Source organism: Anolis sagrei, chromosome 12 (assembly GCF_037176765.1).
Source record: "Anolis sagrei isolate rAnoSag1 chromosome 12, rAnoSag1.mat, whole genome shotgun sequence".
Lineage (NCBI taxonomy): Eukaryota > Metazoa > Chordata > Lepidosauria > Squamata > Dactyloidae > Anolis > Anolis sagrei.
The window spans coordinates 10320669-10344826 of record NC_090032.1 but is presented as its reverse complement, the minus strand read 5'-3'; the positions used below and the strand labels follow the sequence as shown (position 1 = coordinate 10344826).

Genomic DNA, 24158 nt, shown 5'->3' with positions numbered 1-24158 from the left:
ATTCACTGACAGGTTCCATTCTAAACACTGAATGAGAAACTAGGTAAACTAGGTGAGTTTTCCAGGCCATGTTCCAGAAGCATTCTCTCCTGACATTTCACCCATATCTGTAGCAGGCATCCTCAGGGGTTGTGAAGTCTGTTGGAAACTATGCAAGTGGGGTTTATATATATACCTGTGGAATAATGCCCAGGGTGAGAGAAAAAACTCTTTATCTGTTTGAAGCAAGTGTGAATGTTGCAATGCTACTTCCTGCCAGGGGAAATCCTTTATTGGGAGTTGTCGTTCATTCGTTCAGTCATTTCCGACTCTTTGTGACCTCATAGACAAGCCCACGCCAGAGCTCCCTGTCAGCTGTCACCTCCCCCAGCTCCTTCAGAGTCAAACCAGTCACTTCAAGGATGCCATCCATCCATCTTGCCCTTGGTTGGCCCCTCTTCCTTTTTCCTTCCGTTTCCCCCAGCATCATTGTCTTCTCTAAGCTTTCCTTTCTTCTCATGATGTGGGCAAAGTACTTCAACTTTGTCTCTGCTATCCTTCCCTCCAATGAGCAGTCAGGTTTTATTTCCTGAAGTATGGACTGGTTGAATCTTCTCAGAACTTTCCTCCAACACCACAGTTCAAAAGCATCTCTCTTCCTTTGCTCAGCCTTCCTTCTGGTCCAGCTCTCACATCCGTAGGTAACTACGGGGAATACCATTGCTTTAACTATGCGGATCTTGGTTGCCAGTGTGATGTCTCTATTCTTCACTATTTTATCAAGATTGGTCATTGGTCTCCTCCCAAGAAGGAAGCGTCTCCTGATTTCCTGGCCACAGTCTGCGTCTGCAGTCATCTTTGCACCTAGAAATACAAAGTCTGTCACGGCCTCCACGTTTTCTCCCTCTTTTTCACAGTTGTCAATAATTCTTGTTGCCATAATCTTGGTTTTTTTATGTTTATCTGCAACCCAGCTTTTGCGCTTTCTTCTTTCACCTTGATTAGAAGGCTCCTCGGTTCCTCCTTGCTTTCGGCCATCAAAGTGGTGTCATCTGCATATCTAAGGTTGTTAATGTTTCTTCTAGCAATTTTCACCCCAGCCTTGCATTTGTCAAGCCCCGCACGTCGCTTTATGTGTTCTGCATACAAGTTGAATAGTTTGGGGGAGAGGATACAACCTGCCATACGCCTTTCCCAGTCTTGAACCAGTCTGTTGTTCCATGACCAGTTCTGACTGTTGCTACTTGGTCCTTGTACAGATTCCTCAGGAGAGAGATAAGGTGATTTGGTATGCCCATCCCACCAAGACCTTGCCACAGTCAAAGGCTTTAGAATAGTCAATAAAACAGAAATAGATGTTTTTCTGAAACTCCCTGCCTTTCTCCATTATCCATTTTTTGGGAGAGCAACACTCAAAAAAACAGGAATTCCAGACAGGAAACAACAAAGGATTCCCCCAGGTGGGAAGCAGCCAGGCTTTGAAGCTGCAAAGCTATTCAGTGCTAATCAAGAATTCTTGCCTTCCAGCTCAGCCTTAGTATATCAGTGTTGATTTGCTACAACAGTCTACCAGGTCGTAATCTAGTGGTTTTGTAAGCTTTGGTTGAACACGATGTTAACATTTCATGGATTAGCATTTGGGGACAGTATGCAAACCACAGAGTGCATTTGCTTGGTGCTTAAAAGGAGAAGTGAATCAGAATTCTTTGCTCTGCTTTGGCCCCTGTGGGCCTGGGCATCCAAATGTGTTGCTCAAGGAACGTGCCCTTCTTTGGCTCACCCTCTCCTTGTGCCATCGCCAATGAATGCTGCCCCAGAGTCTCCTACAGTCTTCTTCTGTTGCCGGGTGGAGTGTTTGGGGTTTGAGCCAAGATTACAGAGTTTGCTCTCAGTGTTTATAGTAAATCCCACTTTGGGCCTCGGGCGGGTTGGTAGGATGCTCTTGTGTCAGGACTCGGTTTCCTGGCCTTGGAAGTTGGCGCACAAAACCGGATCCCTGACATGGAGAACTGATAAGGGATTGCAGCTGGTGACCTTGGGAGGGGCCGTTGGTGGTTTGGCGGGGAATATTGCGCGGGATAATTGTCAGGCGGGAAGAGGGGATTCGAATGTGGGGGAGGGTATATAAGGGTTGACTTGTGTCTGTGCGCCAGTCCTGGCTTTTATTGTGTATATGCATCCAGTAGTAAAAGTTTCCTGATTGATTACGGATTGGCGTCCTGTGTCTTTTCTGGGAGCAGCTGCTGTGAGCTTACATTAAGCCAGGACTCATCGGTGCCATCCCACGGCTGTGGTGAGGTACCCCTATGCAACAGGAGGAAGATCCAACGGAGGGGGGAGAACCGGCATCCCCTTTCGAGAATGCGGAAGAGGAGCTGGAGAGAGTGAATGCCTTGGCTTCATCGACTGCGTATGCCCGGCCCAACGGAGTCACACAGAGGCGAGTAAAAGGGGCAGAGGCAGCAACGAGAGAAAGCAGCGGGCTAGAGTTTCCCTCTCCCCAGAGGTTGGATTTCCTGGAGGAAAAGATGGCATCAATGGAAACCACCCTCGCAATGATGTCAAAGGTGATGGAGCGGCTGGCCCCACTATTAGAGGAACAACCACCCCGAGGGGAGTCGGTGCGGAGCGCGGGGGAGAGGAGTGACCGGGGACTCGGGGCACGTCCAAAAGCGCAGACGAGTTGGAGAGCCGCTGCGGAGAGCGATGAGGAGGAGGAACGACCCCGGGGACTGGCGCCCCAGCAGACGTTCCTGGTGCCCCCGGCCGGAGCCGGGCGCGGCACAGGGCGTCAGGAATTGCCCCCGGAGCAGAGAGGGCTCCAGGGAGGGCCACCGCGAGCGGAGGACCGGGGAAGGCAGCTCCTTCCATACCAGCCTAGGAGGGAGGAGCTGAGGATCGAGTTCGGAGGAGAAGCCGGGAACCTCGCATACTTTCTGACTATGGTGAGGGGATATTTAGAAGATAACGCCCTTACCTTTGGATCGGAAGCAAGCAGAGTGCGAGCAGTGGGCGCGGCACTGAGAGGGGGAGCAGCGGAATGGTATGTCCAGCTCCACGCCAGGCACGACCCATGTTTGGGATCCACAAGGCGATTCCTGGCTGCGATGGAGGCGCGCTTCAGGGATCCGCTCGAGAGGGTCCGGGCGAGGGAACGGCTGCAAACAATAACCCAAGGACATCGTTCCGTATCTGAGTACGTGGAGGAATTCCGGTTGAGGGCGGAGAAGGTCCCAGAGTGGTCCAACACCACCAAGGTCCAGATCTTCAAGGAGGGCTTGCGGAAGGAAATCCTGACCTGGGCGCTTCACCGCGACGACCCGGAGGAGATAGGTGGATGGATCGAGCTGGCCGGCCGCATCGAGACGACCTTGGCACAGGTCAAGAGGCATCAAGGAGCAGCGCCGCAGCAGACGAGGGCGAAGGAGGAGAGTCGGGGAACGGAGAGGAGCACGGTCGGAAAAGCCCCGGCCCGAGGGCCCAAGGAGCAGAGGGGCCCTTGTTATGTATGCGGTCGCCTGGGCCATCGGGCTGCCGAATGCAGACAAAGGAAAGGAGGAGAATCCCATTTCCCGAGGTTCAAACCGGCTGCAGGAAAGAGAGCGGAGGAGAGCCCCCCTTCTAGGGCCCCGGTGGGTGATCTGGTGAGTCACAGCCCAGGAATGCTAGTATTCCCAATCAGGCTAGAAGGGGAGGGGAAGTGGGCCAGCTGCAAAGCTCTCATGGATTGCGGCTGCTCAAGAAACATTATGGCCCCAGAGCTGGCAGACGAACTGAAATGTGAGAAAACCCCCTTGCAGAGCCCCATAGCGTTTTCGCAGCTAGATGGGTCAGTGGCGGCTGGGGCCCCGGCACGGTTTGAAGTGGGAGAAGTGAGATGTAAAGTGGGGAGCTGGGAAGGCAGCATAACCTTCGTTGTATCCCCTATGGCTACTTACAATGTGATACTGGGGATGCCATGGTTAAGAGAAGCCAACCCACAGATCAATTGGAGGGAAGGCAGCATCACATTCCAGAGCAGAGAAAGAGGAAATTGTTGCAAGGGGGAAGAAAACACGGCAGGTGGGATGCAGGAAATTCCCCCTGAATACAGAGACTTTGAGGATGTGTTTGACGAGAAGGAGGCAGACCAGCTTCCCCCTCCTAGGAGGGTCGAAGTAAAGATTGAACTCAATGAGGACGCTAAGTTGCCCAGGAGTAGATTGTACCCCATGTCAGTCAAGGAGATGGAAGAACTGAGGAAATATATTGATAAAAACTTGGCCCGAGGGTTTATAAGGCCCTCCGAATCACCCTTGGGAGCCCCAGTGCTGTTTAGGCACAAAAAGGATGGCTCATTGAGACTGTGCGTGGACTATAGAGGGCTGAACGCAGTGAGCACCACCAACAACTACCCCATGCCATTGACTAAGGACTTGCTATCGAGATTGTCGGAAGCACGAGTGTTCACGAAAATTGACTTGATCGAAGCTTATCATAAACTGCGCATAAGGCCCGAGGACAGGTGGAAAACTGCGTTCACCTGCGCGTTCGGCCATTTTGAATTCTGTGTCTGTCCCTTCGGGCTACGGGGCTCTGGATCAGCATTTATGCAAATGATTAATGAGGTGTTACACCCACTATTGTATCGCGGGGTGTTTTGCTTTGTGGATGATGTGATTGTGTTTACCCGTGATAGACGATCTCATGTCAAATTGGTGAGGGAGGTGCTCCAGAAATTGAGGGAGGCAAAACTGTTTGCAAAACTGCCAAAATGTGAGTTCAATAAAGAACAGATAGACTTCCTGGGATACCGAATATCCAAGGGAGGGATAGCAATGGATCCAGCAAAAGTGGAGGATGTCAGGGGGTGGAGCCCTCCCCAAACGCGCAAACAGTTGCAATCATTCCTCGGGTTTGCAAATTTCTACCGGGGTTTCATAAAGGAGTTTGCTCAGATAACGGTGCCCTTAACTGAACTGCTAAAGACGAAGGGAAGGGGGGAGACAGTAAAGGTACGATCCCCGGGAGCAAAGTTAGATTGGTCGATTGAATGCCAAAAGGCTTTTGAAGAACTGAAGCGCAGGTTCACTGAAGAACCAGTATTAATCCACCCCGATTTGACCAAACCATTCGTGATCCATTGTGACGCATCAGATTGGGCGTACGGGGCGGCCCTGATGCAAAGGGACCCAGAAGGGAGGTTGAAGCCATGCGGGTTCATCTCGAAAAAGTTCAGCGAAACTGAACGAAACTGGCCGGTGTGGGAAAAGGAGGCCCTGGCGGTAGTGAGGGCCCTAGAGACATGGAGGCACTTATTAGAAGGAAGCGGCATCCCCTTTGAAGTGTGGACCGACCATAAAAACTTACAATACCTCACTTCACCCAGGCAATTGTCAGCGAAGCAAATAAGATGGGGGCAGTATTTCAGCAGATTTGATTTCAAGCTGCGTTTCCAAAAGGGGAACCAAAATGTGGTCGCAGACGCGTTGTCAAGAATGCCGGAGGATGGAGGGAGGGGACGAGGCCCAAAGGGGAGCATATTCTCAGAACAGCAGTGGGGCATGGCAGTACAAACCCGAGCACAAAAGGAGCGCAGTCAAAGGCTGGTGGGGATTGAGAGCAAGGACGGGGGATGGGAGGAGGAGATAAGACAAGCATGCAGGGAGGATCAGTGGCTGGAAAGAAATAAGGAAAAGGTGGAATGGAAGGATGGATTGGGATTTGTGCACAGGAAGCTATATATCCCAGGCAACCTAAGGGAAAAAATGATGATTAGATGCCATGGCAACAAGGGGGCAGGACACTGGGGAGTGACGAAAACCCTGAAAATGTTGGCACGACAGTGTTGGTGGCCCGGGATGAGGGGTGACACCAAAATGTATGTATCCAAATGTAATGCGTGTGCACAAAATAAGGCAACCACACAAAAGCCAACGGGGTTATTGCAAAAGGTGGCAGAGCCATCAAGACCTTGGAGGGTGATTGCTATGGACTTTGTGGGTGAACTCCCAGTCAGCAGGGGTCAGCGCTATATATGGACAGTGATGGATTTATTCTCAAAACAAGCACATTTCATAGCACTGCCTAAGTTGCCATCTGCAGAGAAATTGGCTGAGTTGTTTATCAAACATATCTACCGGTTGCATGGGTGTCCGGACCAAGTAATTAGTGACCGAGGGGTACAATTTACAGCCAGGTTCTGGGAAGGTTTCATGCAATTGATGGGGGTGGAAAGAACCTTGAGCTCAGCGTTCCATCCCATGACAAATGGGGGGGTCGAGCGCACACAACAGACCTTGGGAATGTTCCTAAGAACATACACAAACCAATGCCAAACTGACTGGGCCGATCTACTCCCGTTTGCAGAGATTGCGTACAATGGAGCCTGTCACGCATCCACAGGGAAATCCCCCTTTGAGGTAGTATACGGCATGGAAGTAACCCCTTTTCCCAAACTGCCGAGTTGGGGGGAAGAACTGGAGGGAAAGGAAGAATGGTCATACAAGATGAAGGCGAACTGGGAGGGAGTGGCAAAATCGCTGCGAGAGGCACAGCGAAAATATAAGTTGTTTGCAGATCGGAAAAGGAGGGTAGGTGACAAATTGGAAGAAGGGGATTTAGTGTGGCTGAGCACGAAAAACCTTAAGTTAAATACCCCCTCTCGGAAGTTGTCTCCCAAATACGTCGGTCCTTTTAGAATTTCTAACAAGGTGAATGAAGTGACGTATACCCTGAAACTACCCAAGGTATTGGGGAGAATACACCCAACGTTTCATTGTAGTTTATTGAAAAAATACCAAGGTCCGCTAGATGAAGAAGGAACATAATGGTGACGTATATTTCCCTTCCAGGAAGAAGAAGAGGTGGAGGGGGACATTATGTCAGGACTCGGTTTCCTGGCCTTGGAAGTTGGCGCACAAAACCGGATCCCTGACATGGAGAACTGATAAGGGATTGCAGCTGGTGACCTTGGGAGGGGCCGTTGGTGGTTTGGCGGGGAATATTGCGCGGGATAATTGTCAGGCGGGAAGAGGGGATTCGAATGTGGGGGAGGGTATATAAGGGTTGACTTGTGTCTGTGCGCCAGTCCTGGCTTTTATTGTGTATATGCATCCAGTAGTAAAAGTTTCCTGATTGATTACGGATTGGCGTCCTGTGTCTTTTCTGGGAGCAGCTGCTGTGAGCTTACACTCTTGAGGTGATAATTTGGCTTCGGGTTTCACAGACTCATGGGCACACGGCACGAAAGGCAGCCGCATCAGATCACTCTTCTTGCTGCCAAGACATTGTTAGGGGGCCAAATAGGGGAAAGTTCAATCTGTATGTGGCCCTTTGGAATCTTGGCTACCATCTCTCTTTTTTTTTATAAATGATTTTTATTAAGTATTTTATAAAACAAAACAACGAAAGAGGGGGAACAATGAAAAGGAGATAGAAAAGTAGGAAAAGAAAAGAGAGAAAGAGAAAAAAAAACACATACAAAAACAAAACAAAAAAGAAAACTAAACTAACCTAAACTATTCTAAAATGACTTCCACTCCAACATCAGGATCTTTTCCGTCAACTTCTTTTACTCTTGTATATTCTTATCCTCTAATATTTTTCTAAATTTCTTTTCATAGTCATAAAAAGAAGTCCAATCTGTTCTCTTTAGCGGTTTCCCGGTATTTCTTCTCATTAAAAATGTCAATTCATCCATGTCTCTAATTTCTTTAACTTTCTCCAACCATTCTTCAGCAGTAGGTATCTGTTCATTTTTCCAAAATTTGGCATAAATAATTCTTGCCGCAGTAGTAAAGTATGTAAGTAGTTTATCTTCATTTTCCTCCACTTTAAGATCAGAGTCCGTAAATCCTAGTAAATAATATTCAGGTTTCTTTTTAAAACTTCTCTTCAATATCTTTTGTATTTCTTCATGTATAGATGCCCAAAACTTAATTGTTTCTTTACACGTCCACCACATGTGGAAGAATGTGCCCGTTTGTTCTCCGCATTTCCAACACTTATCTGAAACATTTGGGTACATATGGCTTAGTTTATTCGGAGTCAAATACCATCTATAGAACATTTTATACCAGTTTTCCTTCAAGTCCATGGCATAAGTATATTTCAACTTTTTATTCCACATTTGTTCCCATTCTCTAAATTGAATGGGCCTTCTTAAATTTTCGGCCCATTTAATCATACAATTTTTAACTTGCTCCTTTTCCGTTTGCCATTGGATCAATTTATTATAAAGAATTGTGACTAACTTCTTCTCAATTTTTAAAACTTTGTCCCATGTGTTTTCTTCCCAGTCAAATCCAATTTTTTGATCTTGTTTGAAGTGCTCTTTAATTTGAAGGTAATGTAACCAGGTTATATTTCCAAACATGTTCTTGAGTTGTTCAAACGATTTAATCTTCGTTTCCCCTTTCAACAAAATGTCCTTGTATCTTGGCCAAATCCTCCATCCTAAGAGTCTTCTTTGGTGGGCCTCCATCGCCGAGACCCAAAGAGGTGTAGCTTTATAAAAGAGGGCTTTGTATCTTAACCATGTCCTCAATAGGGAGGCTCGCACGAAATGATTCCCAAAGTTTTTTTCCTTAGATTCTCTATTATACCACACATAAGCGTGCCAGCCTACCCTCAAATCATGGCCCTCTAAGTTTAAGCACTTTTCCTTGTTCAGATTCATCCAATCTCTTGGCTACCATCTCTGATGTCTTCTGCAGTTGCCTGTCTGACAAGGGTATCTCTGAGCATGGGCAAAGTTGCTTCCCCAACGCCACACAAAGAGTGCAACCAATTTCTGTGTTCTCCAATAATAGGCTGTGTCCAGGTTGGTGTTGTGGCTCAGTCTGAGCCTGAGCTTTCTGAACCTGCTCAGGACGAGGAGGATGATGGGTTACTGTTCTGGTGCGGTTGTACCAGGAGCTCCAACTTTATTTGCTTTGTATTAAATGTTTCCTTGCAGTCCTAGGTTTCAGGGACTCTGCAGATAGGTGGCTCCCTTTGGTTGCAGTCATAGGGCAAGTCTCTTGTCCATCATCATTAAGTTTTGGTCCCGCTCCTTGCTCAGGGCAATTGGGAAGGGAAGGGAGCCATTTTTAGTTAATCTCAGCAAGGAAAGCTAATGTACAGGATGTGTGCAAGCTTCCCCTGTACAAAAACTTCAACCCTTAAGACTTTCCGGGGGGAAACAGTCTTAAGGAGCTCCATTGGCTGCCATTCATTTTCCGGGCCCAATTCAAGGTGCAGGTGCTTACCTACAAAGCCCTAAATGGGTTGGGACCCATCTACTTGCGTGACCGCATCTCTGTATACGAACCCACATGATCCCTTTGTTCATCTGGAGAAGTCCTGCTCACGATCCCACCTGCATCGCAAGTGCAATTGGTGGGGACGAGGGACAGGGCCTTTTCGGTGGTGGCCCCGCGACTCTGGAACTCCCTCCCCGAGGACATCAGGCAGGCCCCAACGTTGGCAGTCTTTAGAAGGAGCTTGAAGATGTGGATGTTCCAGTGTGCCTTCCCAGAATAAGGACTCCCAAGCAATATGTCCCAAAAGCATTTTACGAGAGATTTAGTACTGTCTGCACGCCCACCTATTTTTAAAATATCCAACCTATTTCCCTGGACATGCCCAGCATTTAAAGATTTTAATTCTTACATTTGGCCCTGCCACCGGTTTTTAATTGCGTCGTCTCATTTGCTTTGTTATGAGTTATTTATTGTTGTATTGCTGTTGTTATGTTTTATGATGTATTTGGGCTCAGCCTCTTGTAAGCTGCACCAAGTCCTGCGAGAGATGGTAGCGGGGTATAAATAAAGGTTTATTATTATTATTATTATTATTATTATTATTATTATTAAGAGCCTCCAAGACTTTCCGGGGGAAAAGAGTATCCAAAGATTCCCAAAGATTCCCAGGGAAACAACCCTAAAGCTCTGAGGAATTTTGGAGGGAAAAGCAGCTTTGAATATCAAAGAACTCCAGCTGAAGAGTCTACAGGCCTTGCTGGTAGGTCCACTTGGTGCTTTGAGACGCAGTTCAACCCGGTAGTGGAGCCCACATCAGTTAGGTTTAGGTTTACAGTCAGCCTGGGAGAAGTTAGAAAGGGATTTTCCTTTAAAGTAAAGTAACAGTTAGTAGCCACCAGTTGCACAAAAGCCTGAAAGCATTTCATAGAATCATAGAATCAAAGAGTTGGAAGAGACCTCATGGGCCATCCAGTCCAACCCCATTCTGCCAAGAAGCAGGAATATTGCAATCAAATCACCCCTGACAGATGGCCATCCAGCCTCTGTTTAAAAGCTTCCAAAGAAGGAGCCTCCATCACACTCCGGGGCAGAGAGTTCCACTGCTGAACGGCTCTCACAGTCAGGAAGTTCTTCCTCAAGTTCAGATGTAGTTTGAAGCCATTGTTTCGCGTCCGAATCTCCAGGGAAGCAGTAAACAAGCTTGCTCCCTCCTCCCTGTGGCTTCCTCTCACATATTTATACATGGCTATCATATCTCCTCTCATCCTTCTCTTCTTCAGGCTAAACATGCCCAGCTCCTTAAGCCGCTCCTCATAGGGCTTGTTCTCCAGACCCTTGATCATTTTAGTCGCCCTCCTCTGGACACATTCCAGCTTGTCAATATCTCTCTTGAATGGTGGTGCCCAGAATTGGACACAAGATTCCAGGTGTGGTCTAACCAAAGCGGAATAGAACATGGGGAGCATGACTTCCCTAGATCTAGACACTATGCTCCTATTGATGCAGGCCAAAATCCCATTGGCTTTTTTTGCCGCCACATCACATTGTTGGCTCATGTTTAACTTCTTGTCCACGAGGACTCCAAGATCTTTTTCGCACGTACTGCTCTCGAGCCAGGCCTTGTCCCCCATTCTGTATCTTTGCATTTCATTTTTTCTGCCAAAGTGGAGTATCTTGCATTTGTCCCTGTTGAACTTCATTTTGTTAGTTTTGGCCCATCATCTCTCTAATCTGTCAAGATCGTTTTGAATTCTGCTCCTGTCCTCTGAAGTATTGGCTATCCCTCCCAATTTGGTGTCGTCTGCAAACTTGATGATCATGCCTCGAAGTTGCAAGGCTCTACAATGCTAAACAACGGTTCCGGCCCAGCTTATCTATCTGAATGCATCTCTTCCTACAAACCCGCCAGGAACTTGAGATCATTGGAGGAGGCCCTGCTCTTGATCCCGCCTGCTTTGCGAACACGTTTGGCGGGGACGAGAGACAGGGCCTTCTCTGTGGTGGCCCCTCGGATGTGGAACTCCCTGCCTAGGGATATGAGATCAGCCCCCTCCCTCCTGATCTTTCGAAAAAGAGTGAAAACCTGGCTCTTTGAGCAAGCATTCGGAACCTTAGGATAAACAGACAAACTTGAATCGGAAAATAACCCAGGAACGGTTAAGACGATGGAATGGGTGAAGATTTGAACGAGAGGACATCGTTTTTAAAATTTTTATTATTCATTGTTTTTATGTCTCTAATTGTATTGTAATGTTTCTTTTTTGTTTTTTTTATCAATGTATGTATTTTATATATGGTATTACATTTTTATTTATATAGATATTATATTATATTATTATATTAATATAGTTCCTTCTCCCACCCTGGACATTATTCCACAGATATATAAACCCCACTTGCCTAATTTCCAACAGACCCCACAACCTCTGAGGATGCCTGCCATAGATGTGGGTGAAACGTCAGGAGTGAATGCTTCTGGAACATGGCCAGACAGCCTGGAAAAGTCACAGCAACCCAATCATAGAATCATAGAATCATAGAATCATAGAATCAAAGAGTTGGAAGAGACCTCATGGGCCATCCAGTCCAACCCCATTCTGCCAAGAAGCAGGAATATTGCATTCAAATCACCCCTGACAAATGGCCATCCAGCCTCTGCTTAAAAGCTTCCAAAGAAGGAGCCTCCACCACACTCCGGGGCAGAGAGTTCCACTGCTGAACGGCTCTCACAGTCAGGAAGTTCTTCCTAATGTTCAGATGGAATCTCCTCTCTTGTAGTTTGAAGCCATTGTTCCGCGTCCTAGTCTCCAAGGAAGCAGAAAACAAGATTGCTCCCTCCTCCCTATGGCTTCCTCTCACATATTTATACATGGCTGTCATTATCTCCTCTCAGCCTTCTCTTCTTCAGGCTAAACATGCCCAGTTCCCTAAGCCGCTCCTCATAGGGCTTGTTATCCAGACCCTTGATCATTTTAGTCGCCCTCCTCTGGACACATTCCAGCTTGTCAATATCTCTCTTGAATTGTGGTGCCCAGAACTGGACACAATATTCCAGATGTGGTCTAACCAAAGCAGAATAGAGGGGTAGCATTACTTCCTTAGATCTAGACACTATGCTCCTATTGATGCAGGCCAAAATCCCATTGGCTTTTTTTGTCGCCACATCACATTGTTGGCTCATGTTTAACTTGTTGTCCACGAGGACTCCAAGATCTTTTTCACACGTACTGCTCTCGAGCCAGGCATTGTCCCCCATTCTGTATCTTTGCGTTTTGTTTTTCCTGCCAAAGTGGAGTATCTTGCATTTGTCACTGTTGAACTTCATTTTGTTAGTTTTGGCCCATCTCTCTAATCTGTCAAGATCGTTTTGAATCCTGCTCCTGTCCTCTGGAGTATTGGCTCTCCCTCCCAATTTGGTGTCGTCTGCAAACTTGATGATCATGCCTTCTAGCCCTTCATCTAAGTCGTTCATAAAGATGTTGAACAGGACTGGGCCCAGGACGGTTCCCTGCGGCACTCCACTTGTCACTTCTTTCCAAGATGAAGAGGAAGCATTAGTGAGCACTCTCTGTGTTCGTCCACTTAACCAATTACAGATCCACCTCACCGTAGTTTTGCCTAGCCCACATTGGACTAGTTTCCTTGCCAGAAGGTCGTGGGGGACCTTGTCGAAGGCCTTCCTGAAATCCAGGTACGCTACATCCACGGCATTCCCCGCATCTACCCAGCTTGTAGCTCTATCGAAAAAAGAGATCAGATTAGTCTGGCATGACTTGTTTTTGATAAATCCATGTTGACTATTAGCGATGACCGCATTTGTTTCTAAGTGTTTGCAGACCGCTTCCTTAACAATCTTTTCCAGAATCTTGCCCGGTATCGACGTGAGGCTGACCGGACGGTAGTTGTTTGGGTCATCCTTTTTTCCCTTCTTGAAGATTGGGACCACGTTGGCCCTCCTCCAATCTGCTGGAACTTCTCCCGTTCTCCAAGAACTCTCAAAGATGGTTGCCAATGGTTCCGAAATGACTTCCGCTAGTTCCTTCAGTACTCTGGGGTGTAGTTGATCTGGCCCTGAAAGGGGACTTGAACTCATTAAGAGCGGCCAGGTATTCCTGGACGACTTCTTTCCCAATTTGGGGTTGGATGTCCTCCAATCCCTCATCCACTCCATCTTGCTGAGGTTGAAGACTCTCTTTTTGTGAGAAGACCGAGGCAAAGAAGGCATTAAGTAGTTCTGCCTTTTCCCTATCCCCTGTCAGCATTGCCCCATCTTCTCCGCGAAGAGGTCCTATCGCCTCCTTGTTTTTCCTTTTTCTACTGACATAAGAATAGAAGCCCTTTTTATTGTTTTTAATGTCCCTGGCAAGTCTGAGCTTGTTTTTTGCTTTAGCCTTGCGGACCTTTTCCCTACAGGTGTTGGCTATTTGTTTGAATTCTTCTTTGGTGATTTCTCCCTTTTTCCACTTCTTGTGCATGTCTCTTTTGTGTCTTAGCACAGTTAGAAGTTCTTTGGACATCCATTCTGGCTTCTTTGCACTTGTCCTATTTTTTCTCTTTGTTGGCACAGTTTGCAATTGCGCCTTGAGTATTTCACTCTTGAGAAATTCCCATCCATCCGTAACTCCCTTGTCTTTTAGTATCTGTGTCCACGGAATGCTGCTCAGCGTTTCCTTCATTTTTTGGAAATCAGCTCTCCTAAAGTCCAAAATGCGGGTTTGACTTGTCTTAGTTTCGGCCTTCCTATTCATTGTTTTTATGTCTCTAATTGTATTGTAATGTTTCCTTTTTGTTTTTTATCAATGTATGTATTTTATATATGGCATTACATTTTATTTATATAGATATTATATTATATTCTTATATTAATATAGTTCTTTCTCCCACCCTGGACATTATTCCACAGATATATAAACCCCACTTGCGTAGTTTCCAACAGACCCCACAACCTCTGAGGATGCCTGCCATAGATGTGGGTGAAACGTCAGGAGTGAATGCTTCTGGAACATAGCCAGACAGCCTGGAAAACTCACAGCAACCCAATCTCTTCTACGATGACCATAGATGAAGCTATCATGGTTGGAGGGCATCTCATTAGACTGCTTAGGCAGGTCTTGCAACCACACCACTGCAGTGACCATTGTGGCTTTTTCGCCACCTCTCTCTGTGTGTTGTTATTCCTGTTCTGTTTGCCAACACAGAAGTTTCTTTTCTACCTGGCCTATAAACCCAGCCGGCTTGTGCAGGATGCGCTATCTCCTCTCTCCCTATTATTTCCTGCCCCAGTTTCTGAAAAGACAGTTTGTTCAATGTACGCAAACTTTGTTTTGTGCACAAAACGACTAAAAATATTATTTGAAATTACCTTCAAGCAAAATGGCCAGTTCTGTAATGTGATGGCATTCATTGCTGTCAGGTTTAAAATGATATGTTTCCCCAATTTTTGGAAATGCTTCTCTGAGGTCCACGGTGGACCACGGATGATGGGATTTGCAGTACATTCACCTGCTTTGGATCCGACTTCAACAGAACACTGCCACCCTTACAAATGACCAACCTGGACTACACTTGGTACAGAGAAGTCCCATGACCAACTATATATATACTGAAGACGTTTGGGGGAAATTGACCCTGATTTTTGGGAGTTGTAGTTCACCTGTATCCAGAGATACTGTGACCCCTACCAACTATGGGCCGGGACCAAGCTAGGCACAGAGAAGCCCCATGATCAACTGAACATACTGGAGAGCGTTGGGAGGAATTGTCCTTGATTTTTGGGAGTAGTAGTTCATCTGCATCCAGAGATACTGTGACCCCCACCAACTATGGACCAGGACCAAGCTAGGCACGGAGAGGCCCCCTGATCAACTGAACATACTGGAGAGCTTTGGAAGGAATTGTCCTTGATTTTTGGGAGTTGTAGTTCACCTGCATCCAGACATACAGGGTCCCCCACCGACAATGTACCAGGGCCAAACTAGGCATAGAGAAGACCCATGACCAATTGAACATACTGTAGAGGTTTCAGGGAAATTGACCTGGATTTTTGGGAGTTGTAGCTCACCTGCATCCAGAGATTCTGTGATCGCCACTAACAACGGACCGGGACCAAACTAGGCACAGAGAAGTCCCCTGACCAATTAAATATACTGGAGAGGTTTGGAGAAAATTGACCTTGATTTTGGGTGTTGTAGTTCACTTGCATCCAGAGGTAATATGACCCCTACCAACAATGGACCGGGACCAAACCAGGCACAGAGAAGCCCTCTAACTAAATATTCTGGAGAGGTTTGGGAGGAATCCACCTTGATTTTTTGGGAGTTGTAGTCCACCTACATCCAGAGATAATGTGAACCCCACCAACAATAGACCAGGATCAAACTAGGCACAGAGAACACCGCCCCCCCCCCCCCCCCCGACCAACTAAAAATACTAAAGAGGTTTGGGTAAAATTCATCTGGATTTTTGGGAGTTGTAGTTCACTTGTGTCCAGACCTACTGGGTCCCCCACCGACAATGTACCGGGACCAAACTAGGCACCGAGAAGACCTATGACCAACTGAACATACTGGAGAGGTTTCAGGGGAATTGACCTGGATTTTGGGAGTTGTAGTTCACCTGCATCCAGAGATACTGTGACCCCCACCAAAAATGGACCAAGACCAAACTTGGCACAGAGAAGCCCCCTGACCAATTAAAAATACTGGAGAGGTTTGGAGAAAACTGACCTTGATTTTAAGTGGATTTTTTCACTAGTGTGATGAGGTAATTACTACTTAATACCCCTGTGAGATGTGGACTATCTATAGACGTCACATGCAACTCCTAGAACGATTCCATCAGCGTTGCCTCCGAAAAATCCTGCTAATCTCTTGGGAAGACAAGCGGACAAACGTCAGCGTGCTGGAAGAAAGAAAGACCACCAGCACTGAAGCGATGGTCCTCCGCCATCAACTCCACTGGACTGGAGAACAAGCTCTATGAGGAGCGGCTTAAGGAGCTGGGCATGTTTGGCCTGAAGAAAAGAAGGCTGAGAGGAGACATGATGAGGGCCATGTATAAATATGTGAGAGGAAGCCACAGGGAGGAGGGAGCAAGCTTGTTTTCTGTTGCTCTTGAGACTAGGACACGGAACAATGGCTTCAAACTACAAGAAAGGAGATTCCATCTGAACATGAGGAAGAACTTCCTGACTGTAAGAGCTGTTCAGCAGTGGAACTCTCTGCCCTGGAGTGTGGTCGAGGCTCCTTCTTTGGAAGCTTTTAAACAGAGGCTGGGTGGCCATCTGTCAGGAGTGCTTTGAATGCAATATTCCTGCTTCTTAGCAGAAAGGGGTTGGACTGGATGGCCCATGAGGACTTTTCCTACTCTATGATTCTATGATTCTATGACTGTCCACGTTGTCCCGATGCCCGACCACAGTCTCCCAAAGCAGTTGCTCTACTCCGAACTCAAGAACGGAAAACAGAATGTTGGTGGACAGGAAAAGAGATTTAAAGATGGGCTCAAAGCCAACCTTAAAAACTCTGGCATAGACACTGAGAACTGGGAAGCCCTGAGCGCTCCAGCTGTAGGTCAGCTGTGACTAGCAGTGCTGCAGAATTTGAAGAAGCACGAATGGAGGGTGAAAGAGAGAAATGTACCAAGAGGAAGGTGCGTCAAGCCAACCCCAACCGGGACTGCCTTCTACCTGGAAACCGATGCCCTCACTGTGGGAGAACATGCAGATCAAGAATAGGGCTCCACAGTCACCTATGGACCCACACTTGGAAGACCATCATCCTCAGACTACGAGGGATTGTCTAAGTAAGTAAATACTTGCCAAAGTCCACTAAATGGGTTTTGAAGGCTCAGTTTGGATTCAAACAATGGTCCCTAGAGTGATAGTCCAGCACTCAAACTTGAGTCCCAGGGAGAAGCGAAGAAATATGGTTGTTGTTGTTGTTATTGTTGTTTTCACATCACTACACTATTACCAGGTCCTAATACTATGAGGTTCAGAGACAAGGGATGCAAAAGGGATGTAAAAGTTTGTCAGTAGTACTTACTTACTTAGGGATCGCCTAAGTAAGTAAGTACTACTCCATCACACTGCAGAATGAATCCACTGGGGCTGTTAAAGGTTCATCCCTAAACTACAAACCCCAGAATTCTGCAGGAAACAGAAACTGGATTTAAAGTGCATTTCTTCACTAGTGTGATGAGGTTCTCAACCTTCCTAATGCCCCTTAATCCAGTTCCTCATGCTGTGGTGACCCCCAATCATAAAATTATTTTTGTTGCTACTTCATAACTGTCATTTTGCTACTGTTATGAATTGTAATGTAACTATCTGATATGTAGGATGTATTTTCAATATTCAATGCTGGTGGGGTTGGGCGAGGGACTGATATCATTTGGGAGTTGTAGTTGCTGGGATTTATAGTTCACCCACAATCAAAGAGCATTCCGAACTCCACCAACGATGGAATTGAACCAAACTTGGCACACAGAACTCTAATGACCAACAGAAAATACTGGAAAGGTTTGGTGGGACTTGACCTTGAGTTTGGGAGTTGTAGTTCACCTACATCCAGAGAGCACTGTGGACTCAAACAATGATAGATCTGGACCAAACTTGGCACAACCACTCAATACGCCCAAATATGAACACAGATGGAGTTTGAAGGAAATCGACCTTGTCATTTGGTGGGCATCAACCTTGAGTTTTGGAGTTGTAGTTCACCTACATCCAGAGAGCACTGTGAACTCAAGCAATTGTTGATCTGGACCAAATTTGGCATGAATACTCAATACGCCCAATTGTGAACACTGGAGGAGTTTGGAGAAAACAGACTCTTGATATTTGGGGGTTGTAGTTATTGGGATTTATAGTTCACTTATAATCAAAGATCATTCTGAAACCCACCAAGGATAGAATTGGGCCAAACCTCCCACACAGAACCCCCATGTGGGCGACAGCAACGCATGGCAGGGGACAGCTAGTTATAAATAAAAATATGCCAAAATGTGAACACTGGTGAAGTTTCGGGAAAATAGAATCTTGACATTTGGGAGTTGAAGTTGTTGGGATTTATAGTTCACTTACAATCAAAGATCATTCTGAACCCCACCAACAATAGAATTGGGCCAGACTTCCCACACAGAACACCAGAGTGGGCCACAGCAACGCGTGGCAGGGGATGGCTAATAATAATAATAATAATAATAATAATAATAATAATAATAGAGTAAAATAATAAAAAACCTTGACTCGAGTATAATTTATTTATTATTTATTTATTTCGTGTACTTCTACCCCGCCCTTCTCAACTCCCGAGGGGGGACTCAGGGCAGCTTACAATCAAGCACCATTTGATGCCTACACAATAATATAAAAACGTATAAAAACAGCAATTAAACAGTTATAACAATTAAAACAATCAATATATATCACAATCAATAAACCAATCTCATGCTCAGCGTTTGCCAACTCAGGGTCCATACTTCATTCCACATTGTCTATTCCTATCCCTCGACGTAGTCCTTTATTTATCTGCCAGATTGCCCAAACGCCTGGTCCCAAATCCATATTTTTAATTTCCTTCTAAAGGAAAGGAGGGATGTCGCTGATCTAATTTCCCCGGGGAGTGAATTCCATAGGTGAGGGGCCACCACCGAGAAGGCCCTGCTCCTCATCCCCGCCAACCTCACTTGTGATAGAGGCGGGGCCGAGAGCAGGGCCTCCCCAGAAGATCTTAGACTCCGAGGTGGGACGTAGAGGGAGATCCGTTCGGACAGATACGCCGGGCCGGAACCGTATAGGGTTTTGAAGGTCAAAACCAGCAGTTTGAATTGTGCTCGGAATTGGAAGGAGACCTTTTCAGCCTCAAAAAAGGACTGAAAAACTAGGCTTATACTCGTACTTAGAATAATAGAATCATAGAATCAAAAAGTTGGAAGAGACCTCATGGGCCATCCAGTCCAACCCCCTGCCAAGAAGCAGGAATATTGCATTCAAATCACCCCTGACAGATGGCCATCCAGCCTCTGCTTAAAAGCTTCCAAAGAAGGAGCCTCCACCACACTCCGGGGCAGAGAGTTCCACTGCTGAACGGCTCTCACAGTCAGGAAGTTCTTCCTCATGTTCAGATGGAATCTCCTCTCTTGTAGTTTGAAGCCATTGTTCCGCGTCCTAGTCTCCAAGGAAGCAGAAAACAAGCTTGCTCCCTCCTCCCTGTGGCTTCCTCTCACATATTTATACATGGCTATCATATCTCCTCTCAGCCTTCTTTTCTTCAGGCTAAACATGCCCAGCTCCCTAAGCCGCTCCTCATAGGGCTTGTTCTCCAGACCCTTGGTCATTTTAGTCGCCCTCCTCTGGACACATTCCAGCTTGTCAATATCTCTCTTGAATTGTGGTGCCCAGAATTGGACACAATATTCCAAGTGTGGTCTAACCAAAGCAGAATAGAGGGGTAGCATGACTTCCTTAGATCTAGACACTATGCTCCTATTGATGCAGGTCAAAATCCCATTGGCTTTTTTTGCCGCCACATCACATTGTTGGCTCATGTTTAACTTGTTGTCCACGAGGACTCCAAGATCTTTTTCACACGTACTGCTCTCGAGCCAGGCATCGTCCCCCATTCTGTATCTTTGCATTTCATTTTTTCTGCCAAAGTGGAGTATCTTACATTTGTCACTGTTGAACTTCATTTTGTTAGTTTTGGCCCATCTCTCTAATCTGTCAAGGTCGTTTTGAATCCTGCTCCTGTCCTCTGGAGTATTGGCTATCCCTCCCAATTTGGTGTCGTCTGCAAACTTGATGATCCTGCCTTCTAGCCCTTCATCTAAGTCATTAATAAAGATGTTGAACAGGACCGGGCCCAGGACCGAACCCTGCGGCACTCCACTTGTCACTTCTTTCCAAGATGAAGTGGAAGCATTAGTGAGCACTCTCTGTGTTCGTCCACTTAACCAATTACAGATCCACCTCACCGTAGTTTTGCCTAGCCCACATTGGACTAGTCCTTTATTTATCTGCCAGATTGCCCAAATGCCTGGTCCCAAATCCATGTTTTTAATTTCCTACTAAAGGAAAGGAGGGATGTCGCTGATCTAATTTCCCCGGCGAGTGAATTCCATAGGTGAGGGGCCACCACCGAGAAGGCCCTGCTCCTCGTCCCCGCCAATCTCACTTGTGATAGAGGCGGGGCCGGGAGCAGGGCCTCCCCAGAAGATCTTAGACTCCGAGGTGGGACGCAGAGGGAGATCCGTTCGGACAGATACGTCGGGCCGGAACCGTATAGGGTTTTGAAGGTCAAAACCAGCACTTTGAATTGTGCTCGGAATTGGAGGGAGACTTTTTCAGCCTCAAAAAAGGACTGAAAACCTAGGCTTATACTCGTACTCTAGTACTTCATCACACTAGAGAATGAGACCACTTTAAATCCGGTTTCTTCCCTCCTGCAGAATGCTGGGGTTTGTCATATTGTGGGGCTGTTAAAAGGCTCCTACCTAAACTACAAACCCCATAATTCTGCAGGACTCAGCAACTGGATTTGAAGTTGATGCATTCTCTCATGTGATGAAGTCATATATGGTCTATGACTGTAATAATAAAATCAATTCGTGCAATTAGGCCTGGGTAACAACGCAAAAAATTGTTTCTAAAATCGATTTGTATTTGGGGTTTTTTTTTGTTTCGATATTTAAAATAATTACAAAATTTTCCCTTAAAAAAATTCGGTATTTACGAAATTTCGTTAATATTTACAAAACATTTTGTAAAGATGGCGCCCTTTTTTTTCCAATATTTTTTCAATATTTTTTTAATTTAATTATTAATTTAGTAGAATAGGGAGGAGAAATTATTATTAAGGAGGGAAGGCAGGCACTCACTCTGGCGGGCCCTCAAGCGCTGCCGCCGAGTCGGGCCCGGCTCCTCCGAAGCTAAGGTTTCAGTGCGGAATTGGGAGAAGGGGCTCCCCAAAGGCCATCTAGTCCCGCCCTCTGCTATGGTCTCAATGTGAAATTGGGAGAAGTGCTCCCCAAAGGCCATCTAGCCCAGCCCTCCGCTAAGGTTTCAGTGCGGAATTGGGAGAAGGGGCTCCCCAAAGGCCATCTAGTCCCGCCCTCTGCTATGGTCTCAATGCGAAATTGGGAGAAGTGCTCCCCAAAGGCCATCTAGCCCAGCACTCCGCTAAGGTTTCAGTGCGGAATTGGGAGAAGGGGCTCCCCAAAGGCCATCTAGTCCCGCCCTCTGCTATGGTCTCAATGCAACATTGGGAGAAGGGGCTCCCCAAAGGCCATCTAGCCCAGCCCTCCGCTATGGTCTCAATGCGAAATTGGGAGAAGGGCTCCCCAAAGGCCATCTAGCCCAGCCCTCCGCTAAGGTTTCAGTGCGGAATTGGGAGAAGGGGCTCCCCAAAGGCCATCTAGTCCCGCCCTCTGCTATGGTCTCAATGCAAAATTGGGAGAAGGGCTCCCCAAAGGCCATCTAGCCCAGCCCTCCGCTAAGGTTTCAGTGCGGAATTGGGAGAAGGGGCTCCCCAAAGGCCATCTAGTCCCGCCCTCTGCTATGGTCTCAATGCAAAATTGGGAGAAGGGCTCCCCAAAGGCCATCTAGCCCAGCCCTCCGCTAAGGTTTCAGTGCGGAATTGGGAGAAGGGGCTCTCCAAAGGCCATCTAGTCCGCCCTCTGCTATGGTCTCAATGCGAAATTGGGAGAAGGGCTCCCCAAAGGCCATCTAGCCCAGCCCTCCGCTAAGGTTTCAGTGCGGAATTGGGAGAACGAAGCACACCCACCGCAAAGGTGAGGAAGGAGGGACGGGCCGCCTTCCCGCTGAGGGTTGCTCGCCCTCTCGCTCGCTTGCTCAGCCGGCGCCTTCCCCGCCCTCTCCTCCTCCTCTTCCTCCTCCTCTTTCAGGCTCTGACTGGTTAAGGAGAGGAGAGAGAGGAGAGCTCCCAGAAAGCATAGCCATCTTACGTATTTCCGAAATGGACGGAAATACAAAAATATTTCGATATTTAAAAACACTTCCGGGTTTAAAAATAAGTTTTGTAATCGTTTTGTAATTGCTAAAATTAACGAATATTTAACGAATTACAAAATTAACGAACGAAACCGCCCAGGCCTACGTGCAATACCTTCAGGTGTGACCGGCTGGGGACCCATCCAGAAGATGCCGAGGAAGAGGAGCAAGGCTTCCCAGGAGACAGGAGAGAAGGGCCCTCTTTTCCGCCCCATGGTCCATGAAGGGGCCAAGCGGAGCAGACCCTTGACTCTCTCCAAAGCACCGGATGGCTGGCTTCCAAGGGGTGGCTGCATCGCCTGCATCGCCCTGCTCCTGGCAATGGGTCACCTGTGCACTGCAAAGCAGGGCCACCCTTGTGCTGCGGCTGGCATCCTTCCTCTCGGTTGGCACCCACACCTGTGCACGCTGGAGAAAGGGAGAAGCAGAGGGAGGTGCCAAGCAGAGTTAGGAGGGGCTCAGTGGCCAGGCCGGCTCTAAAGGCACCCCCTATGGACACCCAACACCCTCAGCACCCCCTTTGCATACGTGTGTTTTTCTAGATCGCCGGCAAACTGGGTTGGACCAGTTCCAAGGGATGTTTTTAAGTGTTACATTCAAAATATTTAGCCTAACAACTCAAGCGAGATGGGTTTGGCAGCCAGCACGAGCTCCTAGCCTTGTTTGGGAAATAAGAGAGAAGTGGGGGGAGAAGACAGCCTTCGGGTAACAAGGGAGAGAAAGGAGTGGGGTATCTCTAGAGCAGGCATGGGCAAACTTCGGCCCTCCAGGTATCTTGGACTCCAACTCCCACAATTCCTAACAGCCTACCGACAGACTGGGCCACAGCAACACGTGGCAGGGGATGGCTAGTTTATGTAGTAAGATTTGAAATATCTTCTTAGTTTGTAAGCACTTTTTCCTATTTAAATGCATGGTCCTTATTGGTGCAGTGGGTTAAACTGCTAAGCTGCTGAGCTTGCTGACTGGAAGGTCACCGGTTCGAATCTAGGGAGCGGGGTGAGCTCCCGCTGTTAGCCCCAGCTTTTGCTAACCTAGCAGTTTGAAAACTTGCAAATGTGAGTAGATCAATAGGTACCATTTTGGTGGGAAGGTAAACAGCGCTCCATGCAGTCATGCCAGTGATGTCGAGCACCCCTCCCCCCCCCCCCAAATAAGGGATAGTGACTTATAGTTCTGCAAAGGGCAAGGGCACCAGACTACACAACAAGGGTTAAGTCTTGGTCACATTGCCAAGGCACTGACAACAACAAGGACCCCACGAGGCTTTTGGGAAATGCCTGGATCTTGGGACTTCTGCCCTTTGTGAGAGTTGTAGTTCCCCCAAGGACCGAGCGATGGATCATGTTATCTATCAACTCAGCGCCCATCCGCTGACTTCTACCAAGAGAAATAACTCTTTGCTGCCTGACTTGGACTGCAAGCCACCTCCGCTTCCACAAACCTTCCCCAGGGGCATGGGATTTCCAGTTCTTTTAATAAATCAATATTGTAATAAAATAATAAAGATGTGGGGTGGGAAGGGAAATTTTATATGAACTTTGTATAAGAAATTATTGTATGAAATGTAGTTTCTTTCCCCCTTTCCCCCTTGACTTTTGCCCTACTAAAAGTGACCAGGAAATGTAGAAATGCCCGAGGGAGACCCCCTGCCTCCCTCGGAACTCATTTTTGATTGACTCATAAGGCATGGACAATATAGCCATTTATGGTTTCCTCTGTCTCGCCCTCGGAATTGGCCCAGTGAGATGAGGAAGTCTATTTGGAATACGGACATTATGATCGATTTACAAAGGGCAGCGTTGATCCCCCCCCCCCCCCCCCCGAGGTCCACTTGGCCTGATCCTGTTTGTTTCCCTCACCAAAACCCCTCAAAGGACATTAAGCTGCATCGGCTGGAGACATTTTTCCTTTGTTTCGCTGAGCACATGGCCAGTTTCCAT

General features: G+C 47.1%; 2 protein-coding genes across 2 annotated transcripts in view; one reads left to right on the top strand and one right to left on the bottom strand.

Moving 5' to 3' along the window:
• The window catches only part of INSRR (insulin receptor related receptor), a 93968-nt gene extending 71538 nt beyond the window's left edge, over positions 1–22430 (bottom strand). The window contains exon 1 of the mRNA XM_060758216.2: positions 22331–22430. Within this exon, the coding sequence (XP_060614199.2) occupies positions 22331–22430 (100 nt within the window). The remainder of the gene's footprint in view (positions 1–22330) is intronic.
• LOC137097715 (uncharacterized) lies at positions 1932–7104 on the top strand. The gene is made up of 2 exons (XM_067472418.1): positions 1932–3623; positions 6813–7104. The coding sequence occupies exons 1-2, from the start codon at positions 2286–2288 to the stop codon at positions 6906–6908; spliced, it is 1434 nt and encodes a 477-aa protein (XP_067328519.1). The 5' UTR covers positions 1932–2285; the 3' UTR covers positions 6909–7104.
• Positions 22431–24158: the final 1728 nt, after the last annotated feature.